Source organism: Nanorana parkeri, unplaced genomic scaffold (assembly GCF_000935625.1).
Source record: "Nanorana parkeri isolate BGI_ZX_2015 unplaced genomic scaffold, ASM93562v1 scaffold1080, whole genome shotgun sequence".
Taxonomy (NCBI): domain Eukaryota; kingdom Metazoa; phylum Chordata; class Amphibia; order Anura; family Dicroglossidae; genus Nanorana; species Nanorana parkeri.
In genome coordinates, this window is record NW_017307348.1 from 357,233 (window position 1) to 369,562 (window position 12,330).

Here is a 12,330-nt window from a genome sequence, read left to right on the forward strand (position 1 = left end):
AAAGTGACATTAAACCCTCAGATTTTTTAACATAAACCAATACTGTAATGTGTGCCTTACTGTAATCCATGGTTGTTTCCCTTCTCTTTGCTGCTATTCCTTTTAAATCCTCATGTCTTCTCATGCTGGGGGAGAACTTCCCTTTTCAGCTCAGGGCCTCTTCCTGTAGTGCTGGCTCAGGTTACAAGCCTATACAAACGGATGCACAGACACCATGTATCCATTCCTGAGACAAGGCAGTCTGCTGCAAAACAGAAGTTCTGCCCAGCATGAGAACAGATACAGATTTAAAAGGAAGAGCAGCAAAGAGAAGGGAAACAACCATGAATTACAGTAAGGCACACATTACAGTATTGTTTTATGTTAAAAAATCTGAGGGTTTAATGTCACTTTAAGTTGTGTGCTATTTTAGCGTTGTACACTAACAAAAAGGAAAATCCAACAACAGGACCATGGCCAATATTATGCATTGCAGTATATGTCAATAAAGGCACCTTGCTAACGGATTCATACGAATCTACCAATGATGTAATGATGGCAACACAGCATTAGCATTTGCAATCAGATCCACATTTACAGCAGTAGTTCTTAGTTGCTCATTAGAGTTGTTATTCTACAAAATTTTAAGCAGATGTTAATATTTCTATTGGTGTTTAGGGGCTACTGGCTGCTTTGCAGCTGAGCAATGCAAGTGTCAGTGGTAGCCTTTATGGCTTCCTCTTGCTCAGATGAAGACATGAATGCATAGCCAGAAACACCAGATGTAGAATGCAGTGTATTCTTGCACTTTCCTTAGCCCTTCATGAACCTTGTCTGAGGCTACAAAGGATGATGCTGGCTCTATGTAGAGAACACATCTATGAGAGAACACATACTCAGCTGTAAGTTTATATTATATGAAGCTCACGATGGTAGAACATGGGACAACTAGTCTTCAAGTCCGTTGCCCAAAATGTTAGGCATAGATAGGGCTAGTCAAACATGCATTCTTTGTACATTGTGCACTGGGGAGTAGTCTTAGGGGTGCCCAAAAGCCCTGCATTTCTAGAGACTAGTAGATACCCAGAGTAATAGCTGCTAGATGTTACAAGTGTGGTGTTACATTACTTTGTAAGGAATTAGATATCTAAATACCCTACAGCCTTTCAAAAGTCGAAGGTAATTCTATACATACTGAACATGACATGATGACAAATTTGGTGCCGTTCCTGTAAATTGAGTAAGCTTAGGTACAAAGCAGCCATAGGTAGCTGATCTCACACTTTCAAACTCGTCAGCAAAAAAAAGACTGAAAAACTAACTAAGCTGTTTTAGTCTACTTAGGTAATAAACAGTTTGTTTTTTTGTTGTATACATTTGCAATACATCTGAAGCCACACAGGCACATCTGAAAAGTGTGGTCCTTAACTACCCAGATAGCAAGCAATTGAGCTGCAAGTTTGAAAATGACTTGCTAAACTATTGCAGACTTGCCAAGCTTCACAATTTTGTTGCACAATTACAGCAAGTCTACATTGCAAGTCTCCAGACCAGCGAGCTTGCAGAGCTCTTGCTAAGACCTGCAGGACTTAGGGTTAGGGGTAGACTTGCCAAGCAAATTTGCTACAAATTCAAAAAGTGTCAACTAGAACTTGTGCTGCGAGTGTTCTGCAAGTCTACAACTTGCCAGGAATGTGTGCAGCAAGTTGACAAGAATTACAATTTAACCCTGACACAAGTTTGTGGCAAGTTATCCTTGTTATCTGGGTATTTGAGTTCCCAACTATGGGACATTTATAGAAGGCTCACCTGGAGGCAGACCTTTCGCAACACACCAGAAGCCCAGACATCGTGTTTGCAAGACATCTGAAGCTGCCTCCACAGAATAAACCATCACCACAGTATAAACTACTTATGATTTCCATCTACTACTTCAATATCGAAGAATTTGTATTAATACCGTGTTATAATGCAATTTCCCAATACTATGTTCCCTTCACTTCAGCAATCTTATCAATATTACCTTTGGGTTTAGTGCCTCATATAGTCTTTACATTTGTATGATTCGCCCGTTTTATCAAAAGAGATCACTCAGGAGTATCAAAAATTTGTGACTAGATTCTATTAATGGAATCACAAATCACAATTATTTCAGTCATAGGGGGAGTTTAAAAACATCCTGTGTCATAGCTCCTGGTTTTGTCACGACACAGTAAGAGACCTCATTAGTCCTGCTAAAACAGGGGTGTTCCCATTACTCCTGAGAGATTGCCTATGATACAAAACAAACTAAAAATTCAAAAAGGATGTGTAGGTCTAGGAACTATTGGGGCTACATACTAGAGTCCTCTAAAAACAGTCAGTAGCTTAAAATAATTTCTGTAGCTTACATATTCAATGAATTATCAAAGATATGTGGTCTACCTGAGAAATCATTAGCTACAAGATGATGTCAGATAAAAGTACATGAGACAAGGCTATTCATGGGGGGATGGCGGATCACAATGTGAAAGCACACTGCGCTCACAAGTTCAAAGGACAATTTTATAGTGTAATCTCGTTTTAACGGGGCACTAGTACAGAGACTGCAAAATAATGGAAAGGGTGGAAAGGGTGAGCCTATACTAGCATGTTCAAAGGTTGATAACCTATTTCCTCACTATTACAGATTACATCACTGAATACTTCACAGAGTCCAAGCCATGCAATAAAGAACATACAGCAAAGATATAGGGAGAGACAGAATGACAAACATGAGAGGAGAGCATAGGTTGCTTGGCTTCATTTCTGCCATTGCTGAACTCACAGCAGCTTCCTGTATGCTCTTTCTTGATAGGTCTGGTTGCAGACGTAGGTGACGTAGACCCCAAAGTGATTGACTGAATGTTCATAGACAATGTCGCAGACATCTGAAATCACCAAATTTTCCTCAAATCTTTGTTCCAAATCCAGAAGAAACCTAAAAACATAGGTAGTGATAAAAATCAATGACAAATGTTTTACTACCATTTAGGACACTGATTATTACACAAAATTCAGAAAAATTATTAAGTACAAAAAGGGCTCATGTATAGGAAATTGAGGCAAGAAGCGTTTCTAACATGTTATAGGAGTTAGTCCTTATTTCTGTAATCTGCAGTAACTAGTAAACAAGACCAGATATAAAAAAAAGACATTGGAGAGTTGTGCCAAGGGACACCTATGCCCAAAGGTGTCTTCTCAAGAAAACCTGTCTTATATTTTGACTTTTTTTTAAAAAAAGGTTCTGTCCCTTCTTCAAAATGGACCTTGAAGAAGTTCTGCAATTTGTTTTTATATTTTCTTGTCAATAGTGCTCACACGGTTACCTAGTGAATTGCTCAGCAGTTTTCCTAGACCTGTTTTGGATTTTAAATGGGTTCTACCTTCACTGAGATAGAGCCAGGTAAGCTAGTCCCAGTAAAAGAATAGATAACTGCGAGAGCGCTGCTAATGATGTAAAACTCTTTGTACCATCAGATTATATACAAATTTTCATTCGGATTTTTCATTATTACGTTTTTCGGGTCCAAAAGTCATTTCGTTTCGGGATACGGACCAAATCCGAAATTTCGTTAGTGGTACTATGTACGAATTTTCGTTCCGAGCGAATTTTCGTTGCAGCAGTGACATTAGACAATCAGACACTTTTTTTACAGTCCGCAGAATAAAAAAAAAAAAGAGTGTGAGGTTCCCCCCTCAATTGATACCTTTAGATACCCCTCCTCCCCAAGTTAAAAATAAAAAACGTTAGGAGGAACCCCACCCCCCCAAAATAGATGGCTCCATCGATGTAATCCAGCGTCAATCATGATGAACGACTTGCCAAAATAAAAAATGTCCCGCCACGCACCGACCCGTCCGAAATGACAGCTCCAGCCTGAATGTAAACAAATGGGCGGAGCGAGCCGTGACGTCACGTGGCTTGTTCCACCCATTTGACATTCTGATCTGTCATAGAACACAATTTGTGAGCTCCCGAATGCCATTTGGGTCTGTGAGCCGAGGTGTCATATGAATAGTATTATGACACCTCAGCTCCCAGACCTGAATGACATTTGGGAGCTCACGCATAGCATTCCGGGGCTCCCGAATGCTATTGTGTTCTATGACAGATCAGAATGTCAAATGGGCGAACGAGCCTAGTGACGTCACGGCTCACTTCGCCCTTTTGTTTACATTCGGGTCAGAGCTGTCATTTTGCGGCGAGTCTTCGTCGAGTTCAGACTGGTCGGCATGCGGCGGGACTTTTTATTATTTCAGCGGGTTTGTGGGCATCGCTCATCGTGATTGATGCTGGATTACATCCATGGATCCATTTTAAAAAAAAATAAAGGACTTGTCAAAAACTTACTTTTTTTTCAATTAAAGGATCTTTTCAAAATGTGTGCTCTCTTTTCTCTCTTTAACCCTTTAGTGAATGAGTAGGGGTACAAGTACCTCATACTCATTCAAAGGGGGGGTGGGGGTATCTGGGTGCCCCTTAATTAAAGGGATACCCCAATGCAAATAAGCCCCCCTGCCCGCAGACCCCCACAACCACCGGGCCAGGGTTGTGGGAAAGAGGCCCTTGTCCCCATCGGCATGAGGACACCCTCCCAATGCCGAGGGCACATGGCATGGTATGGCGCATGGAGGGGGCGCTTGATCGCCCCCCCTTTTCCTGCCCTACCAGGCGTGTGCTCGGATCAAGGGTCTAGTAGGAATTTTAGGGGGACCCCACATCCCCCCCATTCTGGGGGGGGATGGGGTTCCCCCTGAAAAACCCTACCAGACCTAGAGGTCCTGGTATGACTTTTAGGGAGAACACCACACACTTTTTTTGTCACTTGGGGGGAGTCCCTCCTAACATTCCTACTAGACAAAAAGGGTCTGGTATCAATTGGGGGGAACCTCACACTTTCTTTTTTGCGGACTGTAAAGTCATAAAGTAATTTTTTTTCCTTTTCTTTAATGTCACTTTGCTGCCACAAAATTTCTACTCGATTCGGGCCATAGTAAACATTAGGCACCAGTGAGGATAGAAGACATTGGTCTCTGCAGCTGAGAAAAATTTGTGTTCTTTCTTCCTGCGGTGTCATTGATTATTTAATCCAAGAAGACCCCAAAAAATGCATTTTTTTAAAGTTTGGTTCAAACAAACACCCGAGACACCATGCTTAATGCCAATGAAACAGAACTAATGTGTGCAATCACCCATCCTCCATCCAGGGAGGTATCTAATTGAAATGAGATGCCTGGATCAACTGATCTACAGTATCAATCAGATATCAGGGTGAGCCCCGAAAAGCAAGTTTCTGAAGCAGAATTCTTGCCCTCCCTCCACACCAGTCCAGAACACTAATGTACAGGCAAACTGTTCAAAGAGTAGAACCAGCAGCTGAAAAGAAGAGTTTAGCAAAGGTTCAACAACTGGGATAACCATTGCCATCTTAAGAAGAGGTACAGGTGGCTGCACCAATGGTGCGGGCCATCCACTTTTTAACCAATTCCACAGGGAATAGACAGCAGTCATCTTCTTTAGCTCTAGTAGAAAGGCTTAGGGAGGACTTACCTTTCACTGATAGACAGGACCTCCAGTACATTGGAGAATATGAAGTGTATTTCTGACGGGTGCAGAGTGGCTTTCAACCTCTCACTCTCCATGAAATGGGACACAAGAAGGCGCAGGCTCTTGTAATAAGATGCTTCAGATGTCACTAGTTCAAACATTGCCTAAAGGTACAACAATAATTTGAGTAAACTCCATCATATGTGATCAAATTACAAAATTCAACCATTTCTAATAAAAGAAGTCATTGTGGGAAAGCAGCCAGGTTTGCAACTTAAACTTTGACTAGGGAGAATTCTAAAACAGACTGAGGTGTCATTAATTAATGAATGTGTTTCTCCACAGAATAACTACAATGCTGAGCTTAAATGTCACCCCAATTAGGTGTTATTTCATAAATCCACAGAGGTACAGGTCCACTCCTCTTTCCAAGCTCGTCCTCTTTTCCCCAATGTGTTGCGAACCAATCAGGAGTTTATGATGTATGGACCATCCCTGAATCTCGAGGCTGACATGCATACAGTATATTCACTCACACCAAACAAACAGGGTGGAAGATGCAGTCATACCATGGTCACATTCTGTCAGGGTACCCTGCACAGGCGTTCTCACACCACATGCAGGTACCCACACAGGATGACCAAATTAATATGCCCACACAGGATAGGGTTATATGTACAGTTTATTGGTTCCACATCAACAAAACTACAAACCCAACAAAGAGGGGTAACAGGCCTGCAGATGTACAGCAGGCCTCGGGATACCAGAAGAGTGGTCAGGTACAAGCCGAGTCGTTAACAGGAGGGCAGCGCGGTACAGGAACAGGATTGATGAAGAGTGGTCAGGTGCAAGCCGGGTCGTCAACAGGAGGGCAGCGCGGTACAGGAACAGGATTCAACGGAGAGTGGTCGGGTAACAAGCCGGGTCGGTGACAGGTTTTCAGATAGGAAGCAAGGTTCAGGAAGCAAGGTTCAGGAAGCAAGGTTCAGGAAGCAAGGTTCAGGAAGCAAGGGCATCAGTCAGGTTTAGCAACACAATACTGACCCAGCTTCCTGACTGCAGGGAGGGCCTAAATACCCTCCCAGGAAGCACCAGGTGATGGGATGATCAGTCACAGCTGGGGCACACCCGCAGGTGAGTACCGGAGCTGCAGGTTCCTTACAGTTCCTGGCTGCTGGAGACACCCGCAGGCGAGCACAGGAACTGCAGGACCCGGCTCCAGCGCCACCTGGGGGTGCTCTGGATCCTGACAGTTTCATGTATGTGCGTGATTCTCATATGGCAACCATGCACACATTTTACAGACACTGTTTTGGCAAATCTGTTGTGAATAAGGCCACTTGCATTAGAAATATGTATAATCGGGTGGCCTGATCTGCCTTGTATGGCCAATCAAAGGAAGCCTTCTAAGAGAAACACAGAGGCTGCCATTGCTGACATCTCCTGAAAATGCCTGGCTGTTATACTAATCCAGTTATTTTTGGGTGACTGACGAGTAACAAGTGTGCAGATCAGGAGTTATGATTTTACAGACTGTATACTTGTTTTGCATCAGTGATTCATAGACTTGAGTAGTGGCAGCACATGTATTTTTCTCAGTAAAGTTTTCCCTTAGGAATCACAAGATCATAGTGTAAATAACAAAATTCCGACACCATCACCTGCAGGAAAAAAACAAATGCTGGATTTCAAGTCCTGAATCCTGGGTCATTCTACGATACACTAGAAGGGCAACCCGTCCTGTCAGAGATTGAACAGGTTCCCCAGTACAGGAGGGGTACACTTAGGTATACACTTCTTTGGTTGCCTAAAGAATGTGTATAATCACTTCAAATACAACAGATCAGTATTGTTTGGCAAAGGCATTTGGGTAAAAGCTTCTAAACTTACCTCTTGAAGTTTGACTTCTTGTGGCTGCAGGACAGTCAGGACTCTGCTATTTTTGATTTCTGGCAGATCCTGCCACAGGTTGAAGCCAGAAGATGTGTTTTGTAAACGGCTTAGCGTTGAATTAGACCGGTGAGGTCCTGTAGCTGAAGGAGACCCCTGTGTTGGCGATTTAGGGCTATCTGGAGTTTTAGCAGGTTGAGCATACTTGTCCTGAAGTCTTCGAGCTTGAATCTCATTTTGTGTGGATTTATCTCTGTATTCTTGGTAAAGGAACTCTCCAGAAGAAAACAAAAACATATCGTACTTTAGGTAATGTTTTTGTGAATAAAGAATAAAAACTCAGAGCGATTTGCTTATTATAACAGCTTACGGTATAAAGCTCATTAATTAACCAGAAAGTATACAGACACTTTTAATATAGCATACATAAAAATCTAATTGCCTTGGTGCCATATAAACTGACATGAAAAAGTGGTTTTAAAATTGTGATTCTCATTCTCTGTGTCGTGAATGCCTTAAGCACTATTTAAATTAGCTGCTAATGTGGGCAGAAGCTCCTCTGTCACTATTCTTCTATGATTATTTTGAGTTAATTTACTAAAAGCAAAAAGACAGATGATGTTACCCATTGTTCCTTAGAAGCACAGATCTCATTCTGTAATACCAAATCTAAATTCCAGTGCTTGGAGTGGTGTGGTACCTGTGCATGCAGCAGATCCGCCTGATACCAAGTCACAAGAGATAGATTCAAACAGCACAGATAGTGGAATACCATGGAACTTTAATTGGCCATGATAACCCTTCCAGCTCAGAACGGGCTCATGTGGATGGGTGTTATATTCCTGCATTTGACATAGGTTTCTAGAGCACTGGGCTGACTTTTCATTTTAGTACAACCCATATGCTAAACATGGCTTGTACCTAAATGGAAGGGGGTTTGCTGTGCTAGGGGAGAGGTTTATGGGAAGGTTGGAGGAGTATTTAAAGCTCGTTTCCAGCTTAACAAGGGTATTTAAAAAAAACAACATATGTCAGCAATGTACACCAAGTGTTTGAGGGGGAGGAAGAGTTAGAATATAGTAGGGCAAATGAGTCAGACAGCAATGGAGAGTGGAATGGGGGAAGATATGGAGATTACAGTACTATTTGTACTGCAAAAAATATAGTAAATACAAGTGCAAAATGCAACTGTGGATTAAAGTGCTTGTTGACCAATGCCAGAGTTCTGTCAAGTAAAAAAGGAGAGTTGGAGAGCTTTGTGCATGACGAGTACTATTATTCCAGCAATTATATGGAAACTGCTAAATCTTGACTTTATTCTTGATTAGGCTGTTAATATTCCTGGCTATGCTCTCGTTCAGGAAGACTGGGTAAAACAAAAAGGTGGCAGTGTTGGTCTCTATGTGAGAATGGATCTAAAGATGAGTGTGAATGAGGACCCTATTGATGGAGAATGTGATGTAGTGGAGGCATTATGGGTGGAGATACATTGAGGTATACATACTGCCAAGTTATGAATTTGTTGAAGGCTCTCTAGTGTTAATGAGGAAGTAGGGACTTATCTTCTTACACAGATAGAAAGGGCTGCAAGGGCTGGGGCAATGACAAAATGGGAGATTTTAACTACCCTGACATTGACTGGTGTAATGGCACTGCTAGAACAGTAAAAAGGGAGGAAATGTATAAACCTATTGCAAGACTGTTTTATGGTACAGTTCACAGAAGCCCCAATTCGAATAATTAGAATAGGATAGGAGCTTTTGAAAAAAATGTTTTCATGAAAGGAACACTTTAACCATTTTAAAGTTACAAAGAATATAACAAAAGATGTAAAAAGGAAATCAAGATAGCAAAAATAAAAAATGAACAACTGGTTGGAAAAAAGAGTAAGACACCCCCCTTTTTAATAGTAAAAACTAGTAAAGCTAGTAAAAATAGAACTTGAATCCATAATGGGCATGGCTGTGCTACAGCCTCCAATGTTCCAAAAAGGCTCAAAATTGATATGGTCTAGAAATAGTTAGACAAAGCAAAGGTGAATAATGCAAGCAACGGACAGCACCAGAGGATCCTAAATTCAACCAAGCAAATAAACCTAGCGTCCGCAATAAGAATCTCGCCATGACAACCATCAGCAATGGTTAATGTCAGTAAGGCAGCCCCTGCATATCTGGGCCCCCCTGATGGTTCAATTGGACTCATTTAACCCCCTATCGGCAACCAAGGCAGGTACACAGCTAACTGCACATTATGTCGCTTATTGTCATTAACACATTTCTATATTTAATTATCTCAGACAGCTGCCCTACCTTCCATAGCTATCTGACTGGATGCTTATTGTGGCTCTCACTGAGAAATATATGCATTTGTTGCTAGATTAGTGTACTGTGTATTTACAGTTAACTAATTCTGGGTCCATACACCTAGATCTGAACTGCTAGCAGATCATTTGCTTCTAGGCATTTGCTTCTAAGTTTACTGACACAAAAAGGGCAAATTGTGTCTTTTAGGCCCCATTTACATGTGGCGATTTGGGATTCCTACGGCAGGAATCCTAGATTTCCCATTTAGATGCGCCCGCTTTACCCATTCAAGTTAATCACCGGATAACAAGGGCAATTGTCTCCTTCAGGCTCCATTTACACTGAACGATTTGGGATTCTTGCTGCAGGAATCCCAAATGTTCCTTTTAGATGCGGCCGCTGTACCCATTCAAGCTAATGACTGGGTGACAGGGGCTGCATCTGTATTCCGAACTGCTGTCACCCAGTCATTAACTTGAACATGTACAGGGGCTGCATCTATACACCTGGCATTCCTGCCACAGGAATCCATCCTGCTGCAGTAATGCCAGAATGCCCAGTGTAGACATATAGCCTATATAACTTGGTGACCCTTGTGCAACTTATCTTGTTACATTTTAGTGTAATACTACATCTAATGACCGCAGTAGAATGAGGGACAACAAAGGAAGGATAACTCCAAATTTATACAGTACTCTAACTACAAAAGAAGGAGTGCAGGAAAAGAAATCATATACAAAATAATTCCAGGCATGCACAATCTATGAGGTCACACATATACATATCCAATTTAGGTAAAAGCCAGCATTTAAAGCAGCAAGGCATCTTGGACCACTGCTGTAACTTTACACTTGCCAGGAACAGTAAAATGGTTTCCATGTCAACCGCCCGAGAACTATACATCTCCACCGACTGAGATGGTAAGTACTAATACGCCAGACAAGAAATACATGGAATTGCATTAATCTATACAATTAACCAGAAAAGCTGAGCCAATCAAAAGCTGAGCCAATCAAAAGCTGAAAACTTTGGATGTCTCAACCAATCAAAACCAGATTCATTGTTTTCTGTCGTTGTCATGTTGAGTCCTTATTCAGCTGTGAACCACGGGGAAAGAATATATGAGCTGGAACATTTTGTTCGAGTCTCACATGTAATGGGACATGAATAACCAAGCCGAAAAATCTCTACTGCAATTTTGGCTCTGAAAATAATTTGCCTAGTGGCCCAAATCTCTCTTAAGCATAAACTAAATGAGCTAAGGGAAGGGAATAAAGGTGCTGGTCAAAATAGTTAGGGTTAATTAAAAATGTAACTACAGATTTTAAGGTTAAAAACGAATTAGGGATAAATACAAAATATATTCTGCGGTGTCTCCCCTTTAAAAAGGCACTAGAATCGTGTTTCTGGTACAAAGCATTTATTTTTTAATTTGGTGCTACAAACATGAACGTATGCAAAAAAAGTTTACATACAACAATAAAAAAAAATTCAGCAAAACAAATGCTAAGAGAAACAGGGCATAAAGAAGTTAATAAAAACTAATAGGGGTTCACTAAAATTTAATAAAAGGCTAAAATGGTGTTTAAAAAAAGTTTTTTTGTTTATGTTTTTTTATTTACACATAACAGTTATTTTTGAATGAAAGTTACAGTATTAGCTTTCATTCATAAATGAATGCGGACAAGCACTCAAACTATCACAGCCCGCTCCTGCAGAATACACAGGAAGAGTGAATGGGCTGCTCTATGCACGAGCTGCGACAAACTCACAAGAATGTAGATAAATGTGACAATCGCTGTCGCTCTTTGCAAGTGTGAACAGGGGCATAGAGACAGGTAAACTAGATGTTTCAGAACACCTTGGAATCTCTATTTTGGCAGCAGATGTAGGGCCTCGGGTTACCCAACTCTGCAAAAAAAAATAAAAAAATGTGCTGCTAAGTGTAACTATTAAAATAATAATTGTACATGCCCACGTACAGAGAATACATACATGTAAAATATAGGTTAAATTTTCACCTCAGCAATGGAAATCTTACCTACGTCTCCTATTAATGTTTTCCACGAGTCTGCTGGTGCAGGGTAGATAGTTGGCAGTGCCTCTGGGGTAGAGCTGGCACATTCAGTAGAGGAAGGGCTGTCTGCTGTAGGATTGTTAGAATCTTCAGAGTGAAGATATTCCCTGTAAATAATAAAATCTATGATTAGCTAATACAGTGAGACATTTAAGAAGACTTCCCTGGGGTGCAAAAATACTTCAGGCCTTTATTTTCCTTCAGAGTTTTATCAACAACATCAGAACTTTGCGGCCAACTCACCCAACCTCCCTCTGCGGCCATTTTTTTAGATCATACCCCTTGATCCAAAAACACAGAAGTCAAGTTCTGAACACAAATTATTATGTATACAATGCTGGCCAAATCTCACCCAGTTTTAAATTCTAAGGGGTCTATTCACGAAGCAGCCGAAGGATTAAGCCCTAGCTTCGGCTAGCTTCGGCCCCAGGACCCCTTCGGTTCAGTAGAACCGAAGGGCTGCTGTACGGGCTATAGTGAATAGCCCGTACAGCAGCCCTTCGGTTCTACTG

At 41.4% G+C, this 12,330-nt stretch overlaps 1 protein-coding gene across 2 annotated transcripts in view; it reads right to left on the reverse strand.

Moving 5' to 3' along the window:
• NGEF (neuronal guanine nucleotide exchange factor) overlaps positions 1–12,330 on the reverse strand; it is a 99,139-nt gene that overhangs the window by 23,719 nt on the left and 63,090 nt on the right. For both annotated transcript variants that reach the window (XM_018567666.1, XM_018567667.1), the window contains 4 exons: positions 11,783–11,925; positions 7,439–7,713; positions 5,552–5,712; positions 2,786–2,938 (listed from right to left, as the gene is read on the reverse strand). In XM_018567666.1, coding sequence (XP_018423168.1) covers positions 2,786–2,938; positions 5,552–5,712; positions 7,439–7,713; positions 11,783–11,925 — 732 coding nt within the window. The remainder of the gene's footprint in view (positions 1–2,785; positions 2,939–5,551; positions 5,713–7,438; positions 7,714–11,782; positions 11,926–12,330) is intronic.